At 42.9% G+C, this 27,741-nt stretch overlaps 2 protein-coding genes across 8 annotated transcripts in view; one reads left to right on the top strand and one right to left on the bottom strand.

Moving 5' to 3' along the window:
- MRPS18A (mitochondrial ribosomal protein S18A) overlaps positions 1 to 6,849 on the top strand; it is a 30,923-nt gene extending 24,074 nt beyond the window's left edge. For all 3 annotated transcript variants that reach the window (XM_053382871.1, XM_053382870.1, XM_053382872.1), the window contains one exon: positions 6,432 to 6,849. In XM_053382871.1, coding sequence (XP_053238846.1) covers positions 6,432 to 6,586 — 155 coding nt within the window. In that variant the 3' untranslated portion in view covers positions 6,587 to 6,849. The remainder of the gene's footprint in view (positions 1 to 6,431) is intronic.
- RSPH9 (radial spoke head component 9) overlaps positions 1 to 26,053 on the bottom strand; it is a 49,094-nt gene extending 23,041 nt beyond the window's left edge. The window contains exons 1-6 of one of the 5 annotated variants that reach the window (XR_008329652.1): positions 25,741 to 26,051; positions 24,269 to 24,428; positions 23,007 to 23,136; positions 22,087 to 22,233; positions 10,162 to 10,270; positions 8,914 to 9,047 (exon numbers count right to left, since the gene is read on the bottom strand). Coding sequence is in view for 3 of the 5 variants with exons in the window: in XM_053382866.1 (XP_053238841.1) it covers positions 8,857 to 9,017; positions 22,087 to 22,233; positions 23,007 to 23,136; positions 24,269 to 24,428; positions 25,741 to 25,967 (825 nt within the window). In the remaining 2 variants the exon portion in view is untranslated. Of the gene's footprint in view, positions 1 to 7,326; positions 9,048 to 10,161; positions 10,271 to 22,086; positions 22,234 to 23,006; positions 23,137 to 24,268; positions 24,429 to 25,740 lie in introns of those variants that run through there. The other 4 variants (XR_008329653.1, XM_053382866.1, XM_053382868.1 and 1 more) reach the window with 4 other exon arrangements.
- Between the last annotated feature and the right edge of the window lie 1,688 nt (positions 26,054 to 27,741).

The following is a 27,741-nucleotide window of genomic DNA, read 5'->3' as shown; positions in this document are numbered from 1 at the left end:
AGGTGCAAGTACACAGCAGTAACAAGCCTCTGCCTACCATCCTCGGCTCCAGGCTGGAGAGGACGGTGCGTCGGTTTGCACTATGGGCTCAGGGCATTCTCCCTGTTACACAGTTTCAGAAATGGAGGTAGAGCGAGCAAGCCAACATGCCTCTGCTTCCAGCTCAGAGCTATAGATGGGAGGCAGAGGGGAGGGGTTTCCCTCTGATCCTGACAAGTGCTCATCATCCCTTGCTGGTGCTCTGGTGGCAAAAATGGATGAACCTAAAGTGTTGAGATTCAGGACCGACAAAAAGAAGGACTTCTTTGCATAACAAATCATTAGCAACAGAATCTGCTACCTCAAGTTATAGTGATTGCCATCCACTTGAGCAACTTTAAAATGGATTAGGCAGATTCATGAAGGATAAAACTGACAATGGCTAGTTATGATGGCTCTGTACTACCTCCAGTATTGGAAATAGTATGCCTTTGAATACCAGTTTCTGGAAACATGAGTGGGGAGAGCGCTGTTGCGTTCATGTACTGCTCATGAGCTTGCAGTGGGTGACCAGATACCTATGGCAACAGAATGCTGGACTAGTTCGGCTGCTGACATGTTATAGTGGACAGCCCTCCGCCCTTCTCCTTTCATTGTTTGTCCCATAATGGGAATGGCTAAGGTGAATATGTGTAGAAACTCCTATAGTTCCATAATCCAAATGTTAATATGTGTATTTGCACATTCCAAGGATTTCTATAAGTTTCTAGCTTAATGATTCCCAAACCTCTTTCTCCATAGATCATTTGAAAATTGCTGAGAATCTTGACAGGCCACTTAGGGATTTTTTTTGCCTGTTGTAGCAATTTTAATGCACTGTGATAGGTGCTTTATGATTTTAAATTGTATTTTACAGACAGGCTGTGGGTTACCTGAATGAAGCTCAGACCACCAGTGGTTCACAAACCACAGTTTGGGAACCCCTGTTCTAGGCCACTGAAACGGTTTTTGTTGTGTTCATCTATGTTGGTGCAGACCAACTATATGTTAATGCCATTATAATGTTTCAAGCCTTGTTGAGCCATTCATAAAAATTGGAATGGGGGGAGGGGTAGACACTTTTGTACCAGAATCAATTTGGCAAGCTTTAGCAAGCTTTCACATGTTTATGCTCTTGAGTTTACACATAGATCAGTTGTAGTTGTATTATGATGGGCTTATAACTGAGACATGGTGACTGGTCCAAGAATAGCCTGTGAGCTTCATAGGCAAGTGGAAGTTTGAACCCTGGTCTTCCAGATCTTAGTCCAACATTCTAACAATTGTTGCCTAGCTATTTTACTTGCATGAAGTTAAATTCATAATTGTTGTAGATGGTAAAAGTAATACTCATTGTATCGGTGGATGTACTAAGACCATATTTGTATCTTGTGCTGTGCTTCTCTGAAAACAATAGAAAGTAATTGCAGCATGCTTTTGAAGGTCAATGGATGCGGGACAATTTAGGATCAACAGGATCCCAATATTGTCATTGATATTTATTTAAACATACATACATTCATACATGGGGACGCGGGTGGAGGAGGAGGAGTTTGGATTTGATATCCTGCTTTATCACTACCCGAAGCAGTCTCAAAGCGGCTAACATTCTCCTTTCCCTTCCTCCCCCACAACAAACACTCTGTGAGGTGAGTGGGGCTGAGAGACTTCAGAGAAGTATGACTGGCCCAAGGTCACCCAGCAGCTGCATGTGGAGGAGCAGAGACGCGAACCTGGTTCCCCAGATTGCAAGACTACTGCTCTTAACCACTACACCACACTACACCAGGGTGGCGCTGTGGGTAAAACCTCAGCGCCTAGGACTTGCCGATCGTATGGTCGGCGGTTCGAATCCCCGCGGCGGGGTGCGGTCCTGTCGTTCGGTCCCAGCGCCTGCCAACCTAGCAGTTCGAAAGCACCCCCGGGTGCAAGTAGATAAATAGGGACCGCCCACCAGCGGGAGGGTAAACGGCGTTCCGTGTGCTGCGCTGGCACACCAGATGCAGCTTGTCACGCTGGCCACGTGACCTGGAAGTGTCTGAATGCCTATAAAGTGAGATGAGCACACAACCCCAGAGTCGGACACGACTGGCCCGTATGAGCAGGGGTACCTTTACCTTTTACATTCATACATACTCCGCCCATCTGTCTGGGTTTCCGCAGACACTCTGGGCAGCTCCCAACAGAATATTAAAAACACGATCAAACATTTAAAATTTCCCTAAGCAGAGTTGCCTTCAGATGTCTTCTTAAAGTCGTTCCAGAGGTCCATTCTTAACCTGAAACTGTTCTTAACTAGAGGTATGCTTTTGCTAATGGGGCCTCTTGCTGCCACTGCGCCGCCAGCACACGATTTCAGTTCTCATCCTGGGGCAAAGTTCTCAACTTGAGGTAACTCTTCCAGGTTAGTGGAGTTTGTAACCTGAAGTGTTTGTAACCTGAGGCGTTTGTAACTCAAGGTACCACTGTAGTCGTTTATTTCCTTGATATCTGATGGGAGGGCGTTCCACAGGGCGGGCGCTACTACCGAGAAGGCCCTCTGCCTGGTTCCCTGTAACCTCACCTTTCCCTGTTGCAGGAAAAGACTCACCTTGGGATTTTGTCCAAAATAAATGCCCACAAGTATCAACCTGGATTTCTCTGGTGTTGCTTGGCTTGAATTTTTGAAAAGAAGAGATAAAGGAACTGTAGTATCTCTCTTATTGCCAAGTGTACCACTGATGACTGTATTTGGAAATTAGGGACATGTGGAAACCCTTTTCCTCTGCAGAAAATTAGTTTCACCAAAGTGAAATGGGGTTAGGCAAAGAGGGAATGTTTGGCGTAGCAGAGACTGCCTCCAGCCCGAGGGAAATGCTTGTTTTTCTCCCATGCCAAATCATCAACATTAAAAGGAGTAAATAAACAGGGGCATTTTTTAGTTTTGGACAAAGCATGTTTGAAGTAGTAAAAGTAAAGTGTGTTCCATGAAGGGCATATGTCCAAAAGTCTGTTTCAGCTAACAGTGAAAAGCCCCCAGTCGGCTTGCTGTTCACAAAAGAAGCCACAGGCCTGGACCAGAGAGTTGGATTAACCTGCTTAAGAAAAACAATAAAAGCTTTAAAATTTGGCCTTTGCTAAATCCCTTTTCCTTCCCAGAATTGGAGTGTGTGCCTCCCAAGGCTCTAATTGAAAATGGAGGGATGTCTTAAGCCATTGACTTCAACATAACTACCTCTCATTGCTTGTGTACCTCCAGATTTCCTCTTCCAGTGAGATCATTTATTATCAAAGGAGCCTCCTTTCCTCCATTAAATGCCTATAAAAGTTGTTTGGCAGGTTACATTGGTATCCTCCTCAACCGTTAAAGTGAACAGGCAGTGTCTCCACTGGATTTTATTTATAATCCAGTGGAGAGCCAGTGTTGTGTAGTGATTAGTGTATTGGGTTTATCAATCAGGATTCAAATCCCCACTCAGCCATGAAGCTCACTGGGTGACCTTGGGCCAGTCACTCACTCTCAGCATAATCTACCTATGGCGTTGTTGCAGCAATAAAATGGGAGAGAGAACTGTGTATGCCACCTTGAGTGCCTTTGGGGAAATAAATTGATGTTTGGCCTTCAGGTAAAACAAATTTACCCACTTTCAATGAAATACCAGTAGAGCATTTCCAGAATGAACTAGAGTTTCTAAATTTCAGTTGTCCTTCCTAGATTGACCCCACAGACCCAGCTTTCTCCTTTTCTGCCAGAATTAAACACAAAGGCTGGTTTGAGTTAATGCGTTGGGCTGATTAAAAAAAAAATTTAATTGGTGCTCCTTTTGCATAAAGCATAAAATACTTCTGCTAATTCCTTGCTGCTGATCTTTTTGACTTGTACCTGAAGTGGCTTCTGCACTAATGGACCTGTAATACTAGCTACTGCCGTGTGCTGAGGATAGAGGGTTATTGCTGAGCTTCATTTTGGAAGCTGTTTTGTTTCTGAAGCTTGACAGTGTTGAATGCAGTCTGTTTTTTCACTTGGTTTGAAAAGCTCTTTGGGATCCTTTGTTGTGAAAAATGCTGGATTAATGTGAGAGGTTTTTGTATGTTCCATAACTACTTGGTGGTGTTGAGATTTCATTACCATTTTACAGGCCCCCAATGCTTGCTCGGCACTTCACTGATCAAATAAATTACACTAGGATCTGCCCAGAGCACTTAACATCTAAATTTGCATGGTGCAACGAAGACAGGATGACCAAACCACAGGGATGGAGGGGGCATACTGGGGTCATAAGACCATGTTACTGCTCACCAGAGAGTTGTGTGCTCAGCAGTGTTGCATTTTTTTCAGAGAAGAAGCAGATCTGGTCCAGTTTTGGACTGAGCCAAGGTCTAGTGGTCATGTTTTTAGTGCTTTAGTGCTCTTGCAAGACTACATAAGAACCTAGCCTGCTTCCTCTCCTCCCCCAATCCCAACTGCTTGCACTGAAGAACAGTAGTTCTCCACCACCATGCTGATAGACCAGCACCCCTAAACCATTTACAGAATGGCTTTCCCTGCTGTTTTGATGCGTTTGGCTGATCTATTGATTAAGGAAGTATTCTGTATTTTATCAATGCAATTTTATTGTTGGCTTTCATGTTGTTTACCACCTTTTTAAAAGGTTGGTGGTATAGAATGTTTTGCAAATAAATAAATGACAATTGTGTTAATGTAGATTGAAAACCAAAATACTAGTTGCTTATGGTAAAAATGATCTCAACCACCATGTATTTGCAGCCTGAGAACGTGGGAAAGCTGCTTGAATGTATTTGGCTTGCCAATCAAGACTAATAAAAGCTAGCTAGAGGGTGGGTGCTGGGAGTGGTAAATGCCTCCTGAGTTGATGTGTCAGGCTGTTTTAAATAGTTGGGCAGGGGTTGCTCCCTGCTTAAGAGGCCCTTTCTGCACCCTGAAGTGTTGGACAACTCACCCAGTTGCTAACATCCCCTTTTGTGGCAGGGTTCTGGAGACGGTGGTGGTGGCTCAGCTTCACACATGCTTGGAGGACACATTTTCTAGATCCATTTCAGTCTGGATTGGATTCACGGCTGGAATTAGTGCCAAGACTTTCTTGGTAGCCCTAACTGTTCACCTTTGTTGGGGAAGAGACAAGTAGAGTGCAACCCTGTTGATTCTCTTTGATTTCTCAGCTGCCTTTGATACAATTGACCTCTTGAAACAGCTCTGAGGGTTGGGCATTAGAGGCTCAGTATTACAGTGGTAATGTTCCAGGACAATTTCCAATAGCAGTGGGGGACTTCTGTTCTGGGGTCCAGAAGTTGGAAAGACAATCTGTTCTGGATAGGGTTACACTCCCCTTGAAAGAGTAAGTGGGGTACTCCTTGATCTACCTTTATACTTGGAGGCCAGGTGGCTACAATGACTAGGAGTGCCTGCATTCAGCTATATGGCTGACTTGCCAACTGTGTCCATTCCTGAGCAGAGAAAGCATGGCTGCAATAATCCACCCTTTGTTAACCTCCAGGTTTGGCTATTGCAATATACTTTATGTGGGGCTGCCCTTGAAAATGGAGGCTGAAATTGGTGCAGAATGCTGCTTCCAGGGTGTTGACAGACACTGCCAACCAGACTCACATAACATCAGTTTTCGAGCTGCACCTCTTTGTTTTGCAGATTCTGTTTCCAACACTAGCAAATCAAACGGAATCCTACAAGAGCCTCACTATAGTCTCTATAGGCATGTGTGAAAATACATTCTCCTGCCAAATTCTTATTCCCAAGCAGAAAGAAAACTTAACCTAGTTTCTTAGGAAAATAGACTTAATTCCTTTGGAGACTCTCTAATGAATCTGGCCTATTATGTAGTTGTCTTGTGCCTGCAGCTTATGACTCTGTAGAGCTTGGGGTCTTCCCAAAAAGATGAAACGGGAGGAATACATTTGAAACTGGCCTTTGATGCAGTCAAAAAACCTGACATCCAGCTATAGCCAGTCAGAATTGGAGCCTGCCAGAGGCTTAAGTCTGTATCTGTGTCTGATCTATTTTAAATATTGAAATGGAGAAGAGGGTGAGTGATCATGATTCAGAAACACTGTACATGCCCCAAGCCGGTCTTGTATAACAACAGCTAGTAGGGAAGGGGAACAGGAGCTGCATTTATCCTGTCATAGGCTACACTGGTCCTTGCTGCTGAGTCAAGCAGCTCTGGGTATGTGCAGCTTCAGTGAGTTGCACCCGCTGTCACAACTAAGAGCCCACTTGCTCCAAGATGTTCAGTTTCTTTTTGTCAAAAACCCATTAGAATAAGACACCAAGATTATTGCACTATGCTTCATAGTGCCCCAGCATTCACTCTTGTACAAATGAAAGTGAGAACCCCTGGATGTCAGACCTTTTCTCAGTTGTGAGTCACTCATGACCTCTTTTCTGCTTCTCTTCACAGGTACCTTACCCGATACTCTATCAAATCCGTGCGGCCCATTTGGAACAAGGGACACAAGTGGTGCAAGGTTCCCATGCCTATATCGCACCCTATACTCCGTGATAATGTTACTTATGGGTCAAAACCTCCTCGTTTTAACCACTAGGATGGTATAGAGCTGGTGTTGACAGCAAATTACAATAGTTGTGGCTCAGTATTTGTCAATCCATTACAGGTATTTTTATGTCTGGTGCTCTGGAAAGAGCCAAATGAACATTTTTCCTCTGGAAGCATACAGGAATTTTCAGAAAAGAGGGAATTTAATGGCTAAGAAGAATTGTCATTTAACTGAAAGATAATGCAATAGATGTTGCTTCAGGATAACAAAACTTTATCTTCTTTTATTTAAATCCCAATTAAACTCTTGAGTCAACTCCTAGTGCTGTGTACTGTTTCAGTTCTTTGGGTAGCTTCTACCTCTTGCACGTGTACAATAGAGAAAGAATTTGTAACTCACTGCTCAAGTGGATTTCCCCCCTTCCGTAGTGATGTCCTTAATTGACATCAATAGATGGTGTCTATTACTGCTCATGATGCTGATGGGAGGAAGACAATTAAAGCAGAATAAAAATCCCATTGTCCTGTCCCCATCCCCCCCCACAAAATCCTACAGGAGTGCATGTGTAAACTTAGGAAGAATATTTACCGCAAAGTAGTTCCCCACAGATGCAATAAATACACATTCAGCTTCGATCTTCTGATCAGTTATATAGGTCCACTTTAGCCTTGACAGAAAAACTTACGATTTTGAGGACAAAAATGAGATTAATATTTGTGAAACCAAAAGGAGATTCTGAGAACATTACAGCCTGCAACCAGTATAGACAAAATCAAACAACTTTGCTCAGTTGTGATTATTATTATTATTTATTTGTATGCCACCTTTCATCTGTAGCCTATGATTTGCATACTTTTTGTCCTGTAAAATTTTGAATATTTCAAGGTGATGGGGTAGACTGGGGGAGTATTGCTATAGCCAGGTTGCTGGGAAACATGCACAAGGGAGCCTTAAATTGTGAATATGGGGGAAAGCCTGGATAGAAGTGAGGCAACTAGTATCACACAACTGTAGTTGTCACTTCCTCTACAGGCTACCTCAGTTTCTATGCTGGGGAAATGCTCTGGGTCAAAAAAAATATGCTTAATTCTTTCTGCTGCTCAGCTCTAATGCTTGTTTTATTGCAGCCACTATTTTGAGGCACTGGCCAGCAGTCTTTTAGATCTACCAGCTCACAGTAATCCCTCCCTACCTGAACCTATTAACCAAAGTCATCAGACACAGCAACATTCCATTCTCTCTGGAGAGAATGGTATTTTTATAATGGCTTTTTTATGCTGCAAATGAAACCTTCTAGAGAGGACCTGTGCATTCTAAACTTCATTTTCACACACAATTACATCTCAGAAATACATGCAACTTATGTAATCTGTGAATATGTGCAGTCAGCCCAATATAATGTATAATTAAAGCAAAAATAATGTCCATAAGGTATCAAGTTCTGAAGTACTGTACACGAAGCATGATTGTACTACAGCCTGATTTTGTTGGTGCAATTGGAAAAGTGATGTGTGTTTAGAAAGTGTGCATAATTAAAGGAAATGTTGGAGTCCAGAGCAAATAGTCAAACCAGAAATCACTCGTGTGTCCTACTAGACTTGTAGACTATGCATAACCATCTGTAACACTTTATACCACAAAACAATTTCATTTTCTGTGTTTACATAGCTCATGTGCCTGGATAGCAAACCAACAATTAGGATTCCTGATTTCCTAATCCTAGGAGGTCTCTTATTTCTAGTTCCTTTGTAAAGTAATGGAGACAGAATATGAGCCCTGCAGGGAATGAGTACATATGGCAAGTGCATATGGTAATTTATCAAGAGGTGTTTACTGATGATTTAGTTTACTTATATGCTGCTTTTCCACAATGAACTGTGCAGCTCACACCAAACATTAAAAAAAATCAAAACATTGAAAATACAAACATACAAATTACAGAACATGTTAGTAAATTCAAATGACAAAAATCAACAATTCAACAAATGCAGAATAAATCAGTATTACCAAAACAAACAAACCCTGCCAAATCAATGTTTAAGTACATAAATACAAAGTAAAACAAAAGTGAACCAACAATAATGCTTCTGGTACTGGTCTTGCTGCACTCTAAGGAGACTGACATAATTTAGAGGGAAGGAGTAGATAACATACAGCTGGCTTACAGGCTAGATGGCACACAGCTGATCTACTTAATATTTTAAAATATGGTCTCACAAACACATTAGACTGATTTCATGCTAATTTATTAAAGCAAAAATACATACCCAGTTTCAAATACAAAATTAGTACAAGGCATCTCTTCCATTTTCAGCCTCGTGCTATTATTCATAGCATGAAGGGCAGGTCCAGGTTCTTCTCTGCGTTGCCAAAGTAGATGTAGCCATGTTGTTTAGTATTGGGGACATGGTAGAATGTGAGTCCAGGCCAGAGCAAACTTCGTAGTACTACCACTCTGCCTCCCCTCTCAAATTGGATGCTCCAGGACCCTGCATAAGAATAGGATGCTGGATTTCATCCTAATTGACAAAGACAGCTTTTCTGTGATAAGCCAAACTAGGATCATATGTGTTTAGTGAACACTGGCACTAGAACAAGCTTGACTTAGCTGTAGTACAGACTACTGTATTCTTGGCTCAGTTAATCACACAAGTAAACAGACCAATGTAACTGTGTCTTACCCCCTCATGTAGCTGCTACCTTTGTATGTGAAGCGTGTTAACTCCAGCATGAGGTCCCAGGTCCACAAAATAACAAGCAAATAATGCTAGTAAGATCCAGTTATCATACGATAACCTTTTTCTCATTAAGTCCTGAGGCTGAAGACATAAGCAAGGTCGGCTAATGAGCGACATTCAGCTTCTCTATTATATCAGCATGGGTATGTAACCTCTCTAGATGACTTATTTTGCAATTCTAGGATTCTGTGCTCTGCCTTTTCATTCTAAGATTTGCCGTGATTCTCTCTTAGTAAGACTTAGTTGGATACAACCTAGAGTCTTTCCCAGCCTTACCTAGGGATGTCTGATTGAAGGCAGGACCGTTTGCATGCAGAACAGGTTACCATTGAGCTAAGGCCCTTCCCATAATATCAGGAAGGTGTACAGTAATCAGATTTCTTCCAAATAGAAGCTCCAAAAGGACAAGCATTGCACCTTACAGCCTATTTGATTTCTAGGGGCAAAAGCCTTCAGGGCCAACCACCAGCAGCATGAGGTGCACATTGGCTTAATAATAATACTCTGGGCAGCTTCCAAGCATGTATAAAAACATAGTAAAAATTAATAAATAAATTAATAAATGAAAGTTTCTACATGCAAAGTTGCTGATACTCAAAACTATGTGCAGCTCCAGACAGATTGATAATACCAAATTGTTTAGGAAATGGGAGCCAATAGCTGTTCATTTTCCCTCAGCTCCATTGATAAGTGTGAGCCCCAGCTACTGCATGAGGCATTTTAGGGGCAGTGACTAAGCATGCAGCTCTTCATCCAGTGTGTGTGTGTGTGTGTGTGTGTGTGTGTGTGTGTGTTCTCCACCTGAAGCAAGACTACATGTGGGCTAGCTACCCTAATTGTCAATAGCCAACATTAGTCATAAACTGCATAGACCAACTGAAATCAATGCACCTACTATGTTTTAATTTGGGACTTGAGAGACTATTATCCTGAGGCTAAAATGCAACTTTGGGACACATTTTCCGATTGCCTGTATCAGGAAGGAAATTTGGCCAATGGACAAGCTAAGGAAAAGAAAGCAAGAGGAAAGTGAATGACAGAGAAACTTAACAGAGCTTCCAGCTCGGAAGTAGTTTATAGAAGAGTTAATTTTCCTTAGGAGTCTTAATTTGCCTCCACCTTTGGAGGAAGTGTGCACTGGGGCAGTAAAGGGATTAGCTTCAATATTAATTATGCTTTGGTGCTGCTGAGAAGGTTAAGAGACAATGTGAAAATGAACTCTCTACTATAATCAGCTGCTCAATGGCTTGCTGAGTATTTCAGTTCCTGAAATGACAGCCTGAGAAGCAAGAGCATTAAAGCAGATTTGGTTCCATGAGGCTAGAAGATGTTTGGGGGAGACAGTAACCTAAAACCATCAAAATACTGCAATGAAAGGAAAAAGACTCACAGATGATAATCCTCACTTGATGACAGAGCTAATTCAGAAAAGCTGCTTGTCAGCTTTGGCAAATGCTTGATGCTACATGTAGTTCATATAGCAAAAGAAATGTTCAGGAAGCAAGAAGACTGAGAGGTGTGTTAGCTACATACATTATCCCAACTTAGCTTTAAGATAAATAAATATCAGAGACACTTGGAAGAGCAGCAATGGGCAGGGGTGCTCTCCTTTCTTTTCTGAAGGCCAATTTGATGCATCTTCTCCAGCACAACCCCAGCCAGCAAGCCATATTTTCCTATATTGATTTCCTTGACACACTTTCCTTGGGACATCCTCTTTGGGACTGCCATTAAAGGCCATTCAGAAATTGCAGCTGTTGCACAAAGCAGCTGCCTTTCCAACAAGAGGACTGCGTAAAAGAGCACTGCTTTTCCCCTTGTTACCTGCCAATCAAACTTCAGACCCACCACAATGTCCCATTTCTCCTGTTTTGAGCAGCCGAATTGAGACTCGGACTATCCCAAATGAGTCACTCTCTGTGCACGCCACCATTTTAGTTGTAATCAACACATTGCTTCACGCAATTGAGACGGAGGCGAAATTGGGAACATTTGTGCTACGTTCTCAATTCTATAAAATTTCGTCCATGAAGAGATCAGGCTGTGAATTAAGGTGCAATTTATTCACAGAACCTCTTACCTATTTTGTTACACAAAATTACATAGCAAAACACTAAGTTGGGGTGCTAAAAACTCTAAATGCCTCAATTCAACTCCTGGAAGACAATGATTTTTTGAGTTCTTGTCTGTTTGTAATTTTGCAAGGCAGGATTATTGTTAATACAGAATTGTATTAACCATTCATCTGATCATTCATTAATTTTATAATGAATGATTTTAGAGTGTTGTTTGTGTTGTACTTTTGTATTGTTTTATTGTTGTTAGCCTCCCTGAGCCCGGCTTCGGCTGGGGAGGGCGGGATATAAATAAAATTTATTATTATTATTATTATTATCACCATTGGCGCCCAGGAATTTCACAGAGGCAAATGCATGGAATTTTTTCAAGGCAAGTGATCAGGCTGATGAAGCAGGGTCCCTGCTTCCCCAGCCTGGTCAGCTTCTGCACAAGTATCAGTGAGCCAGCTCTGTCTGTGCCTGCTATTTGAGGCCAAGATACGCTCCAGCAAATGGAGACAGAAGCTGGAGCTGGCTCCAATTGCCCTTTCCTGTGAAAAAGAAAAAGGAGCCCTTTCCTATGAGGATCTCTAGTAATGGAGCAGGGGAGAAAATGGACAGATCGATGGGGTGTAGAGGAGGAAGAACAGTAGCTACTATGCTTCCTCTAGCCTGCTAGTTATTATTTTTTACTTGCTTTTTATTCACAAGAGGACTTTAGTAAAAAAAAAAAAGCAGGCATGCAGGTAAAAAACAACCCTGCAGCGTAGTACAGTAAATGACTAGGGGTTTAGTAGCATGGCTGTTCTAACAGAATAATTGGGAGATCTATCTGGTGGCCTTTTTTAGGGTAGAAGGTGCAGGACATAAATTATCCTATAAGAAAACAAAGTATTAAATTCAGATTCAAAATTATGTTCCATTACATACAGTAGAATCTCAAGTAGCTTTTATGGTATTATGTACAACAGAAACTCATACCCTAGGATGTAACAGAATTGTGAACTAATGCTACATAATGTATCTTGTTCTCATAATGAGTTAACAAAAAAATTAAGCATGACTGAGAGCATAATGCTATGCATGTTTTTGCAGGATTAAGCTCCACTGCATTCAGTGAGGTTTACTCCCTAGTATGTTTAGGATTGGGCTTAATCAGGAGGAAGCCTCACTGAACACAGTGGGGCTTACTTCCAAATAAACATTTGTAAGATTGTACTGCATTTCCAATGAAACCAAAGGAACAAGTGAGTTGCAACTTAATCACAATTTAGCTGGATTATGACCAAAATTAATGCTTCCTTTATTTCCTGTAGCCGCACAACTTTTATTTTAAATAAGCACATAAATGTTATAAATGGTTGAAGGAGATACTTTTCTTGCCTCTGTTGTCAATATCCCAGTCAGAAACTTTGGTGGGCAGAGCTCAGCACATAGCAGCAAGCGCAAGACACCAGCTGAGGCAGTGAACAAGGAGGTGTGGCTCCAACAGTATTTCAGCAGCAGTGAAGATGACATTCACGAAGGATCAGAGATCCGGCATATGGCACGTTCATGAGAAAAGCTTTGCACAGTTACTGTGTTATTTTTTCAAATAACTATAAACCCCATAATTTGCTTTTTAAGCTGCACCCGCCAGAACTAGCTTAAGCCAAATACTGTCTGGACTGAAAAAAATTGCCTGTCAGGTCTGTGTGGGAGGAAAGAGCCTGGGAAAAATATCCTTTGGATGAAGATCTGGAGCTTCCCATTCCCCCTCTGGAGCAGGCTGCAACCTTCACCCTGCCAAATACGGGTGGGAATGCTGAGGAGGAGCTTAACCATTTCCCAAACAAGACACTGCTCCGAAAGCTTGTCTGCTCAACCAGCCACTGACTCCTTGATGGCCCTCTGTCAACTGCCAGGACCCTAGTGCCTGTGTTTTAAACGTCAACCTCCCTCCCCTCGGCTTCTGCTTTCTCTCCAGCCTGCCACTGTATCCACTCTCATCCCCCATGTCTGTCTGGGCTCTGACCTGGGCCCTCTATGATATGCAGGCAGTGGAGACGCTTGATCTACTAACTGTAAAATGAGAGGCCCTTAAAACAACAGAGCTGATCCACTTCAAATCTACTCTTCCATAACACTCCTGTTTTGGATGTATTTCAAAGAACAGGGGTGGGGATGGGAAGAAGCAGTTTTCAATGCTGGTAAAAGCTGCCTGTTCCAAAAGGCCGCATTAGGGAAACAAAAACAGTGACACCTCTATTATATCTAGGTGATACTATTCACAAAGCATCGTATGGCTATGGCTGTGTTCGCATACATCCTTTTCTGCTCCTTGTTCTCCTGCTAAGACAACTGCAACAGAATTAACTACGTCACTTCTCTCGCATCCATATATACAGTTGCACTTTGATTTTTAACTACTCCCATTTCCCCCAACATGTTCTTGCCAACATTAAACATTAGGCAAGCATTTTGACTTGCCAGATGGAATGATCCCCTCTTTGCTCCCCCTGGCGTCTTATGTTCCTCACACCCATGGGCTGAATGCAGCCTTCCAGTCCTCTTTCTTCAGCCCTCCAGCAGTTGCTTGCCTACTCCAAGCCCCATCCCTCTGCAAGTGCTTGTGCCTGTTCTTGAACTGTGGTGATACATCTTGCTTCCTGGATGAAGGAGGGAGGGGTACCTATACAAGCCATTCACACGTGGCCCTCAGGCTGAAAATGGATTCCCACCCCGGTTTAGGCAAATCAGTTACCCCAACTGTGGACACTGCAGAAAACTGGTTAGTTTAAAATTAGAAGTTGCAATTTGTGTCCCCTTCTGGCATGCAAGAGGAGAAGGGAGCACACAGCTCAAGGCTTGCTGCAGCTCATGGGAGTTATAAGAAACCATGGTTTCCCGTTACATCTGAATCAGACATATGATAGATTTTGTTGAGATGAGTATGGATAGAATTGTACAAATTCAGTATTTATTAAGAAAGGAATATTTTTTAAAAAACAAAAACCAGCAATTCTGGTAGGAGGAAGTGCACATGTATGGGAAACATATAAAGATTAGTTCCAGAACTACAGGGATCGAAACTGAAATGAGATGAAATGTGACAAGAGTGCTGGGGCAGAAGCGCCTTAATTGGCCACACTCCAAAAAAGCTGGGGCAGGAGGCAAACCTGAACAAGGGCAATTAGTCCTCCAACTAATAATTCAACACACACAGCAGGGAGAAGGATGTGGATTGAGAAGCTTTTCCCACAACAAGGGGAAAGAGATGCCCTAGGTCAACGTGGGTAGGCTTTTGATGGGAATTTCATTACAGCTTATCCGGTTTGTATCATGTACATAAACTTGACCCCAACCTCTCCTTTCTCACCATCAGAAATAAAAAAGGAGGGGCAGGGTGGTGGTATGGCAGCCCCGTCCAGAAAGCATAGACCTGTGCTCATAAGATGGCTGCTTCTTTATTTCTTTTACATCATGCCAGAGTACTTGATTAATTTTTATTATTTATTTCAGATTTATAGAACGACTGACTTCAAAGCATTTACTTTCATCCTGTTAAGTAGATTATTATTTTTCCTACTTTGTGGATAGAAACTGAACGCAAGGCCACCCAATGAGTCCATGGCTGAACTTTGATTTGAAACAAGGTCTTCCACGTCTATATCTAAAAATTACCCAATGAGTCACACTGAAGCTCTCTTTTGCATTACTGTTCTCCATGTACTCATCTCTTATCTCTCATCTCAGCTTTCCAATCTAGTAACAGTGATCTCTGTCAGGTACTATTGCAATAGAATAATACGTTGCTGAATACAATGCCAAAACAACTTGCAAATATGCTAGATATAAACTGAAATTTTCATGCTGACCTCAAAGACTAAGGCACACATGTTCTGTCGGTACTATAAATGTTTGCGTGCTGCCATAGGTCATTGCATACAGTACAAATAAGAGGGACATGTCTGAAACAGACATACAATGTGCAAATTAAGCTACCAATTCATAAATAGCATACAAAGCAGGACAAAAATAACAAATAAAAAAACCCTCATGACAGCTTCCAAAGGCTTCTCTTACTTAGTTGCCCAAATTAGTGAATCTCCTTTACAATCCACTGGCAGTTTATTGTCTGCACTTATTTTTGTTGCTGCAGTTTCCAATAATGCAACTTGATAACATCTGTATTTGGATTCAAAACCACTATATCCTGTATTGACCATGGCATGCATTGGGACACATGGTAGGATAACAATTTAATTCTGAGATAGGCATCATGCTCTGACAGTGACAGTGAAAAATTCTTCCAACATTTGCACAAATTGTGCAGGGTCAGACTGGCAGACTCTGCATCAGGTAATTAAAAAAAAGTTCTTCAGCATGCAAGAAGAGCACTGGCAGTTCTGAGGATGACCATCACTGAGATCTCAACATCTGGCTCAACTATAAGAGTTCTTCATCACAAATAATAAGAACAGCCAAGGAGAAACTACCGGTACTTTCTAAAAGTCAATCAGTGGGTATTCAGAAATATTCAGACCATCCACTACTAAATGGAGCACACAGGTAGCTAGCTGGGAGCTATGAAACAGTGAATCCCTAATGTCAACTTTAAAAAGGATTAGCTATGAAAACACCGGGGGGGGGGGGGGGCTTTGTATCCTTATTTCTCAGCTTGCATGAAAATTTCACTGACATGCTTTGAAGTTGTTTTTGCATACAGTTCATTCATAAAGAAGACCTATACGTTTACCTTTCCTCCCCTCATTTACAAAGGGAAGCTGGGATATGTCTCCTTTCCCAAAGCAACCTCCACCAGATAGATGCAGATAGAGCTTTATGAAGCCTGACTATGCTAAATTTTCTTCTGGTTTCCTAAAAATGGCCTCTTGCGGTAGGGTTTTACTTTCATTAAGGCTCATCAGTCCCTAGAACCAGATTTAGACCATATCTGATTTATGTAATAAATATAACCTGGTTCTGTCTCAAGGCAGCTATTAACGCAGAATCAAGAGCCCTATAACAAAACTGGAAAAAAAGATATGAAGCAGGAACTAAGTCACATAGTAAAAAAAGTAAAATTAAAAGCCTATAATTGCATGCCCTGGAATGACACGACAGACTCTCGGCTCCCCTGTCCTTGTTTGCTCTGGGGACGGTAAAACCACCTCAGAAACAATGAACAGTCTCCTTCACGAAGAGTAGCCAAGATTTCTTGATAAACCAGACCCCTGAAGTACTTGACAATTTGAACCCAAAAACCCAGTATGACAGTTTATTACATACAGAAGCAAAGCTCAAGAGATAAAGGCATAGTTCCAATAATTTGGGCAAATTGTGGGTGGTCAGAAAGTCAAAAGCAGCAATTCTAACTGGCTCTTGTTCATGTTACAATTGTCTCATAAGGATCAGTTCCAAAGAAAAGGTCACACCTTGAGGGAACACCCTATGATCAGTGTAGGAGTAGCAACATCAGACTCCAAAAGTGTCAATACAGACACACATTCTTGGCATGAACAGGCCTAGTGTGTGGCCTTTGATAGGGAAAATCACGGGAGACCCTGAGCTGAACACACATAAGATGCTGGTACTAAGGGAAAGCAATATAGCCTCCTGAAAGTTGTGCGAACTCTAGCAGGGCTGATAGTCTCCTCTCCATATCCACAGTTCAAGAGGTCAGCATATACCACACACAGTCTGGTTTCTCTGTCTTCACTTCACTAAAGAGTCCAAACTTTTCTCATATTACTTGATTAGGGTTTCTGTTCTTCCTACTGAGGCTGACCCCACAGTGTCTCCTGCTGGAAGGTGACTGGTACAGCAGCCCAATGCTAAAATAGTATTAACGCACAAGCAAATTACCTGCTAACTTGGCCATTTGACCAGATCAACTTATCCACACAGTCTGGGGAGTCATTTATCCTCCAGAAGGTTAAGCATATACTTCAGCAACTCAATTCACTGCATGGCTGCTTCCTGGATTGTTCTACCACAGGCATAGGCAACCTTTGGTCCTCCAGATGTTTTGGACTACAGTTCCCATCACCCCTGAGCACTGGTCCTGTTAGCTAGGGATCATGGGAGTTGTAGGCCAAAACATCTGGGGGGCCGAATGTTGCCTATGCCTGTTCTACCATGTTGCATAAGCTCCAAATGATGCACTGCTGTTATCTTTTGAACCCGCAAGTTCTCAAAGCTGCGCTTCCCCACTGAAGAACAGACTAGAGAAGCACCACCAGACTCCCTCCCCCCCCCCCCGTGCCTTCTTGGTAACATCATTTTCTCTCTGACACCATTACTTCCCCCTCATCCATTATAAACTTCTTATTTTGGATTTCAGAAAAGCAGCTTGAAAGGTCTTGTCCCCATGTGGCTCTTGGCAGGCTGCGAGGTAAAGTGCTCTCGGGCTCAGAGTTTTCACAAGGCTGTGGAGGTGCTGCTTAGTGTTAAGCTATGAAAGAGGAGGGCTCAGGTCACATCTGTGAAACGTTAGCAGGGAGAGGAGGCTGGGGGAAAGTAGGTGGCCAGCACAGCATAACACTTTGTTGGGTTTTGCAAGGCCACTTGGGAGATAGGCAGCCATTTGTCTTCAAACCACCTCCACCACACACCGATAACAGGCTGCCTTACAGTCTGCTTGCTGGCGAGGGGCTGTTAAAAAAAAACACCAAAAACCCTACAGACTCAGGCTTCTTGAATAGCTGGAGACAGAGCTTGATAGGGGATTAATCACTTCAGGGGGAGCGGGGGGACTGTGAAAGGGAATAAATTAGTTGTGCTAATGCCTGGATATAAAACAGGTTCATGTCTCTTAGCTTCAATCCTCCCAGCACCTGGGGCTTTTGCATCTATTAAAGCACTAACATAAAACCTGGAGGATTTTCTCCAAGCACTTGCACAAAGAGGCCCCATCGCCCAATACTAAAGCCCCATTAAATGCTGTACCGATAAAGTTCAACCCTACAAAGGAAACCAGTGTTGGATAATTCTGATACAGATAGTTCTCACAAGCAGTGAAGGAAGTATAATAAGATCTAATAGTAACTCCTGGTAATCAGACACAATGAGCACCATCATCAGTTGTTTTGGGGAGAGAGTTGGAATAAGTTGGGGCTCTGGCTCATGATATACATTTCGTACATGTGGTATATTATAGTCATAATATGTGCTATATTTCTGTTCTGTTCATCTTACATATCCATAAATGTGTGAGGGCCAATTAGGGGCCAATTCAAGAATCACACAACTCAACATAATTTCTATAAAGGAAAGATTGAGAGCTCAAGATTAAAATCAGATCTCTGTTCTAGAATCAGACAAAGAGAGCGGCCCGGGGGTGCAAGGCAACGGTGCACAGCCTGCACGCCACTCCCAAACTTTCCCGGGACTTGAGGGGAAAGGGGAGGCTGCTTGGCAACCGGGAGGGCAGGGCAATGGTGCGCGCCACACTCGGGCGATTCGGCTCCAGGGACCACACATTCACTCCATAAGACACACAGACATTTCCCCTTACTTTTTAGGAAGAAAAAAGTGCATCTTATGGAGCGAAAAATATGGTATACCACACAAAACTAGAGCAACTGCTTAGGCTCAAATAAAGTGATCTGCTGTATCTGAAAAATAATAAGATTTATAGCAAGCCTGTTTGTTAAAACATCTTCTAATATTTCAGAGTTCATAGCTCTACAGTCATACCTCGGGTTGAAGTAGCTTCAGGATAAGTATTTTCCGGTTGCGCGCTGCAGTGACCCGGAAATAACGGAGCGTGTCACTTCCGGGTTTCGTCGCTCGCGCATGCGCAGACGGTCAAAACGACATCACACGCATGCGAGGAAGCAGCGAATTGCGACCCGCAGACGCCTCTGGATGCGTTTGCTTCTGGATGCGAACGGGGCTCCGGAACGGATCCCATTCGCATCCAGAGGTACCACTGTATTGTGAGGCATGCCTTACACATTTTCACAGACATATGAGTGCCTATCCCATTGTCACTTGCTTCAAAGTCCTCTCTTTTGCAGCTGCTTCTAATCTAATGTCATACCTATACTTTCCTGTCACTTCTGTAGAGTGAGCATGAGCAGAATTGTGATATTGGGGGGGATATTTTCATGCATTTATGTGGAATTTATTCAGACATTTCTGTATTTGGATGCCACCTTGTGTTACAAATTTATAAAACTCTGTATTTAGCAGGATGAATAACTGCTGTTCTGAATGCAGTCATGCAGATCAGAAGAAGAAGAAGAAGAAGAGTTTGGATTTGATATCCCGCCTTTCACTCCCTTTAAGGAGTCTCAAAGCGGCTAACATTCTCCTTTCCCTTCCTCGCCCACAACAAACACTCTGTGGGGTGAGTGGGGCTGAGAGACTTCAAAGAAGTGTGACTGGCCCAAGGTCACCCAGCAGCTGCATGTGGAGGAGCAAAGACGCAAACCCGGTTCCCCAGATTATGAGACTACCGCTCTTAACCACTACACCACACTGGCTCTCTCTCACAGCACAAATAATCTCCCTCTCTCGCTCCAGCTTCCCATTCTCAAATTCTGTACAATTCTTCATCAAATTCAGCAATTCCCAAACATTTTTCGATATGAACCCCTTGGAAGCCATATCAAATTTATAGCATTTACCGACAAGCCAAGTTGCTTCAAGTGCTATTGCTACTTTCTGGCACTGGAATGGAAAGCTCATTCACCATTCTCAAACATTGCTATTTATATAAAATATTGAGTGTAGAAGCCCTTACTTTGCAGCTTCCATGTTGGTTCCCCATGTCATGGAACCACAGAGTTTGAGAAGTACAATAACCACTTATGCATTGCCAAAATAAAGGTGAAACCATAGATTTGCATATAGCAATTTGGAAGTATAATGCAGATTTAGAAACAGAAATACAAGACCTCTCACCAGAGAGCAAGACTGTGACCAGGTAACCTGTCTGCATGCTCAGTCTACTGAATGCAGATGAGCAACTTCAAAGACCCTGCTGTCTCCTCTTAAAGCTCTTTATCTTTATTCAGGACTTGTACTTTACAGCCCTACAAACAGAGGACCACGCTCTGTAAAGTAGGACAAATGGCCACCCTACTGATAGGAAGGAGCCATGCCACATGCTACTCTGCTCATGAAGTAAAGGTAGCAGATTAATGACTTTGAAAAGCAAATTGGCTGTGAGAAGTTCACTAATACTGGCCATAAAGGTGGGGGGGCATTAAATACAAAAACGAACTCATGTAATTTTTGTTGTTCCCTTTTGACTTCTTCTTTGAAATAATGGATGCGCACAAACACAGTTAGCCCTAACTACAGTAACAAAATCAGCAAAGATTTTTATGTGAAAGATATAAAAATTCATGATAAAAAAGGTCCTAAACTACAAACCAAATCCTAGCCTGAGCACCACAGACTCTAAAATACCCTTTTCTACACAAACTCTGTTGGAAGTATTTAATGAGTAGCTAGAGGTAAAGGAGAAGCATTGGATACACAACATGGAATACTTTAATTCAACATACTAAGCAGAGTGGAATGGGCTCTGGAGAAGAGATTAAGAGGATGAGAACTCAAGAACAGCATATAGGATGCAAAAGAAATGTGTGAAAGTGGGAGAGGTAATAACGTTTGTGTTGATGAGGGGTTAGGAAACTTCAGAAGGGCTGACATGTTCAATTTGCAGATAATAAAGGGTCATATTTGTACAAAAGAGCAATCTCTATTCAGCTCTGGTAGTTCTGTTATGTTTATATGGAAGCAAAAAGTATTTTAAGGAGGGAGCTGTAAAACAGCATAAATTAGAAAACAATAAGAGCTACATTAATTGTTTTCATTGTGCTTAGGGGCTAAGATATTCACATTTAATAATGAGTGTATTCCTCCATTTCCTAAACTGTTACATTTTCTCCTGCCAAGGTAAGAGATTTATCAAAGAAAAGTTTGAACTTAGACTGCCCAGGATACAAGGTTAGAGTTAACAAGACCCCATTTAGATAAGAGGCAATATTGGGTGGAAATGGTCTTGCAAAATACTTGAAACCACATAAAAATGTTCCTATCTCTAAGTAGCCTTATCTCGCCCACCAGGACACTGGCTGCTGCAAGCCCCTTTTAATGAAGAGAAAACACAGAAAGTTCAAGCAGAACAGGGTGCTGACACAAGACACAGAGAAAGCTACCCAGTGAAAGGATGCAACAGCTCCATTTGTTTTTATGTGTTTTATCCTGCCACTGGAAAGGTTGGTATATCTGAAGAACCAGACCATGCACAAATTATATGTATCATGTTTTTGTTATGAGAAATAATGTAGCATGTTAGTTTTGGGGCAGCCTTTGCTATTTGGTGTGCCTAATCTGATTTTATTTGGGTTTAGCTGCTCTGCTTATGGGGTTCATGCTTTTGTGTGTGTGTGCTTTATTGCTGTATTTAGATTGTTCTCCACTTTGAAAATTATTGTATTGAAAGGAAGGCCATACATCTTTTTTTATGCACACACACCAACAAGAGTGGAAACTGTGAGCTCAGCTTAGTCATGAAAAAGCTACATGGCCTTAGGTAAACTGCCATCATGCTCAGAGTCCTTCCCACAGTCTACAGTATGGGAATTGTAGACCTACAAACCTGCAGTGGGTTGAAACAAGTGTTCTCTAAGCACTAAGACGCTCCATATAAATGCTTATTGTTATTATTACACAGTGAAAAAGCAAATAGCACTTCTTAAGTGGATATGAAAGCTTCACAACACTATTTTCATTTTGCATTTGGAATGTCACATCTTCCCTACCTTTAGGAATATCATGTTCAAGTGAATCCAGGAAGTCAATGGCAGGGTCCAGGTCAGCTTTCTCCAGGAGAGTTTTGTTCTTCAAATTTACAGGCTCAGTGAAATGGAAATATGAGCTTAATTTTTTAGCCTCCACCAAAGACAGACCTGTTGGGTTAATGAGAACTTTGCCATCTTTCAATTTACTACAAGCTCACTATCTAATAGACTTATGAAGCATCTATGTGCTGATGACACTAAATGAACCCACAGAAGTAGACAGAGACCTCTAGAAATAGGTAGTCTTGCAGTACCATGGAAAATCAGTTACTTTTATGCAGCCCACTTTGAACCAAGGGAAATATATTGGTAGCTGCTGCAATCTAAACTGAGCCCAGAAATCAAAGGAAGCATTCTTCAAACCAGCACCATAACCAAAAGCACTACAGGATCATGAGATAGGTAGCTCCAAAATCAAAGTCATTCCAGATAGGCCTATGTTGTCAAATGTACAAGGCTTGTCATACATCTACTATGATTAAGGTCCTCCATATGAGGGACAGGATGCTTTACACTGTCATGCATAGTAACATTTCCTCGCATGACTAGCAAGACTAAAGAGCATGAATGCAAAAAATGAACTGAAATATGTTTTTTCCTACTTTAGTGCTGTTGTTGCCCCAAGAAGGAACAAATAATAGTTCTGGTTGTGCATCCATGGGCGTAGCCAGGATTTGGGGGCAGAGGCAGGACTCAGTTAGGGAGGGCAGAACCGAAGTGATTGGTTAAGTATTTCTATTGTTTTAATTTATGCGGATGTGTGCATCCCCTTATTTCCCATCAGCTCACTGTAGCAGCAGAGACCCTTGCCACCAAGTCAAATATGGAAGAAATAACTGTTTGTGGCTACTTTTGTGTTCAAAGACACAGTTATGACTTACCTTCAAAGTTTCTGTTTTCATGCACAGGTCCCAGTGGTGACTTTATATAGGCACCCCGTGGAACAATACCCACTGCTTTATCTATCTGATCTATTGCAGATACAAGACGTACTTCTTCCTTGATCAAGTTCTTTAGAAAAAAGCAAACATTAAGAAAAGCCACCTTAGTTTTACATACTAGAATGAAAACTGGAACAGAATCATGCACCTACAAACTTAAAATATATATTCCCTTCATCTATCATAGGGGAAACGTACGCCAATACATTTATTTTCATTACATGGCATTGGGGCTTCAGACAGATGCTGTTTTAACACACACACAATAAGTCAGCTGCGTCAAAACAGGAACCACAGTGTTAGGTTAGGTTGTTAGGTTACAGCAAGATTAGGAAAAGAGGAACCAGCTGTAAGGAGTACAGGAAAGTGAGATTAGGGTTCAACTGAGAAGGTACTCAGCACATGTATGTATGTGTTCCACATGAGACACACAGAGAGAGAAGTGGGAAATAAGTATATAGAGACTTGCTGGAATATTCAGCTCATACATATGGGATACATCTGGGGTGTAGGCCAAAGTCAAATGTGGAGGGAAAGGGAAGGCTAGATTACTAGCAGGGTAGTGGAGTGGGGTACATTACTTTTTATGGAACCTCAATGTTTTACAAGAACTGTATAAAAAGGGATAGAGGGAGAAGCAGCTTGGCATGAATCTCTTGACAAATTCTAGTGAATATGTAGCTGGATTGCTGGGGTGGATAAAGGATAGCAGGTCACCACTGGTACCTCTAACTTCTTCTACCTTTCCATTCCAACCTTGGAACATAGGAATTAGCTCTTTTGTATCTTTTCTTTATATGCCTGTGTGATATCTATATGAAGCTGAGTGCAGGTGTGTTTGTGTATGTGTTTATAAAAAGCTTCTGTTAAGCCTTTTAACTTAGTATTTTGCCTGCACCAAGCCCAGTGAGCTCCAAGGACCAGATATGTTAAATGGATAAGAAAGGTTTATAAGAAATTCCAGTTAAAATCTCTGGTACCTAATTAAAAAAAATTCCAAATATTAAATTCCTACACTAGCAAAACAAAAATGAAGCAACACAAAAATGTTAGTAGTCTTATGTCATTATTATATCATATTGTTCTGCATTCCTAGAAAACTAGGAAAAAATTTTACTTCCAAAAAGCAGAAGTGCAAATTGTGAAAAAATATATTGTGAGCATTAGGTGATGGGATCCCAGGGGTGCTGCAATGTACTCACTGTTGCTTCCTCTTCATATGGTCTCTCACCTTCTTCTTTCTTCTCATAGTGTTCATATTCATAGGATGGGTCCCCTTGGAAACGTCCCTTTAGCACTGAAGTCAGTGCAGTAAATTCCTCATTAGGAGGTGGCAGAAGGCTCCATTCCACACAATTCAAGCTGTCATTCACACATACATAATAAAAGGGTAAAGCATATTTTTACTGGCAAAAAAACTCATGTTTTCAGACATTTGGAGGTCTACTGAAAGATCTCACAGAAACAAGCAAGAGAATAGGTGGCAAGCAGAGATAAAAACCAACTGTCCCTTCATGGCACCACAATGTGTAAAGGAGGAGTGGGGAAGCCACTTGAGATAGGTAGGAGGAAAGGCAGAATGGCTTCTAAATCTGAGGGCGAAACTAAACAGATAGTAGCAAACTCATAAAGGATCAGGTCAGAATTCCTACCAAGCTAGGGTGCTATATAAAGCAGGGACATGCAAAAGACAAAAGATGAATCTCTTGCCGAATATGCCCCTTGCCTTGCAAAACAACTTTGTTTAAAAAAAACCAATAACAACAGCTTCCTCGTGTTGTAGCTCCATGCCCCAAAGTGGCCACTGCCAGTAAGAAAATGGTTTTAAATAGTGACTAAGACTACAATCCAGTACAAATGTACCTGGAAGTATGACACACTGAACTCAATGAGACTAGTTTCTAAATAGGAATGTATTGTTAAGGGACTGCGCTGTGAAGTTCATGGGTCACCTCTTGCCTATGCCATTAACTCATTAGATGGCCTTCGGCAAGTCACTCTTTCAGCCTCAGTTGCCCTGTCTGCAATATGGAGATAATAGATAATGCCTGCAAAGTGCTCTGAACACTCAGAAGTGTTCCACAAGTGTTAACTGTAATTTAGAGTTTAACTTGCCCTCTCTGCCTATGTTGCCATTTAAAATCAACCTCACTCCCTCTGTCACACACATTTTTTTACAAGGCATCAGGAGGATGTTGCTTGTAGACATTACTGTCCCCTCATGACCTGAATTCTGTTCCATTGACTTGAACTTAATGTTTTGACTGGATTTTAAAAAGTAGCTGTGATTAACTAAGGCTCACCATTAGAATCACAGAATTGTAGAGTTGGACCACGAGGATCATCTAGTCGAACTCTTGAAATGTGGGGAATCTTTCACCCAATGTGGGGCTTGAATCAATAACTGTGAGATTAGGGTTTCTAGCGTGGTGCTGCGCTGCTGGGAAAAGCTTGACCTGCTGAAAAGTCTGACAGCTGACACTTTGGGGGCATCTCGCAATCCTTCAGCGCACCTGTGCAAACCTCTACCTGGGAAGCAGCTATTAAAGGCACAGGAGTAAAGGGGAGACAAGGACGGGCAACCTGCTGGAGCCATGTCTCCCCCCCTTCCCTCCCCGCTATTTCACCTGCCCTATTTCACCGCAGTCCATCTTCTGCGAGCCCAGCTGCCCACCTGTAGAGGCGGCTTCTGGCCCCCGCCCTGTCGGGCCCCACGCCCTCGGCGATGTAGTAGGCTCCTCGGGTGCCCTGGATGCGGCCCCACAGGCGGACTTGCTCGAAGCGGTAGTCCCGGCGCACCAGCAGCAGCGAGTTCCGCAGGGCCGCGCGCTTCTCCGGGCTCAGGCACACGCCGCTGCTCGCCACCAGGTCCAGCGCGTAGGGCAGCGTCTCAGCATCCATGGCCGCCGGGCTTGGCTGGGGTGGGGACCAGAGAGCGCAGGCCCCGACGCTTGCGTCCCGTTGCCGGGCAACCGTCTCCAAGGCGCCGCGTTGGACGTGAGGTCAGAGGTCGGCCTCGGCCCCCTCTCGGCGTTCGAAGGCAGCTTCTCAACTTGCCTCGCCCCGCCCCCCTCGCAGCCGGCCAAAAACCTTTCATAGCCAACGAGCCCAATGCCCTAGAAACGGGGCCTGCAGTGAAAGCTGAAGCTGTTGCTACGCGCGCCCCCCTTCGACTTGGCGTCCTCCCCTTTAACAGTAGCGCGGCGGACAAAAGTTCAACAGGCGCAGCTTTTCCGATCTCGCCGCGGCGACGCCGGGTTGCCAGAAAGCTTTGCTTGAGCAATTGCTGCCTGGTTAAAAAGCAACGACAATATCTAGGGCACCCAGAATAATAACGGGTGAAGAAGCACATTTGCTCCAGAGGAAGCCCTGCTGAACACATGGAACAAATAGGATGCTTTGGAACAGGGAATATTTGGACATGGGAGTCTGGCAAGGGTTGCAGTGGTGAATAAGCAAATGTTCTTCACTTTGAGGAACATAGGAAATGTATGAAGTTTTCCATGGAGGGGTATTAATGGTTCAGCATTTGATTCCCCTCCCCCTTTTTGGAAAAACGACAATTCACTTATTCCATGCAAACAAACCAAAATACTGTGTTTGAAAAAATGATGATATGACTGAACTCTGTTTTGTATGGCTGTGCAAAATACAGTGGTGCCTCGCAAGACGAAATTAATTCGTTCCGCAAGTTTTTTCTTCTTGCGAGTTTTTCGTCTTGCGAAGCACGGTTTCCCATAGGAATGCATTGAAAATCAATCAATGCGTTCCTATGGAAACCGCCTTCAGACCAGGTCCGGGGACAGTCTGTCCCCCAACCTCTTCTGAAGGCTGGGGGGGGGGGGGGACAAGGGCTTTTCTTCCCACCGCCAGCCTTCAGAAGGCTGTTCTGAAGGCTGGCGGTGGGAAGAAAAGCCCTTCTCCCCACCTCCCGCCCCACAAGCTCCGGGGACAGGAGGGCTTTGCTGCCGCCCGCCAGCATTTTAAAAGCCCCTGGGACAGCGGAGACTTCTCCGCTGTCCTGGGGCGATCTTAAAATGCTGGCGGGCGGCAGCGAAGCCTTCGCTGCCGACCCCCAGCATTTTAAAAGCCCCCGGGACAGCGGAGACTTCTCCACTGTCCTGGGGCGATCTTAAAATGCTGGCGGGCGGCAGCGACCTCTTCTGAAGGCCGGCGGTGGGCGAAAGTCTTTGCTCCCGATGGCCAGCATTTTAAAAGCGGTCCGGGACAACTCACCCACTTCTAAAAGACCACAGATAGTTAAAGACCAAAGACCTGGTTATAGAGGAAAGCTTTTGCCTAGTGCCTAAAGATATATAATGATGACACCAGGCAAGTCTCCCTAGGGAGAGCATTCTACAAGTAGGGAGCTACTGCAAAAAAGACCCATTCTAATGTTGCCATCCTCCAAAGCTCTTGTGGTGAGGGCACAGGAAGAAGGGCTTCACATGGATGAGCAGAGGGTCCGAGTTGGTTCATATGGGGAGAGGTTATTCTTGAGGGGTTGTGGTCCTGGGCTGTTTTAATGTTTTATCGGTCAAATCCAGTACCTTGAATTGGGCCCAGAAACTGGTTGAAAGCCAATGCAGTGGGACCAGACTTACCTTATTTTAAAAAAGATTATTTATTTGTATTTTTATTTATTAGCTTTACTTTTCTGATTTCATTGAAAAGG

The sequence above is a fragment of the Podarcis raffonei genome, chromosome 3 (assembly GCF_027172205.1).
Source record: "Podarcis raffonei isolate rPodRaf1 chromosome 3, rPodRaf1.pri, whole genome shotgun sequence".
Classification (NCBI taxonomy): domain Eukaryota; kingdom Metazoa; phylum Chordata; class Lepidosauria; order Squamata; family Lacertidae; genus Podarcis; species Podarcis raffonei.
This window is presented reverse-complemented; position numbering and strand designations above follow the sequence as displayed.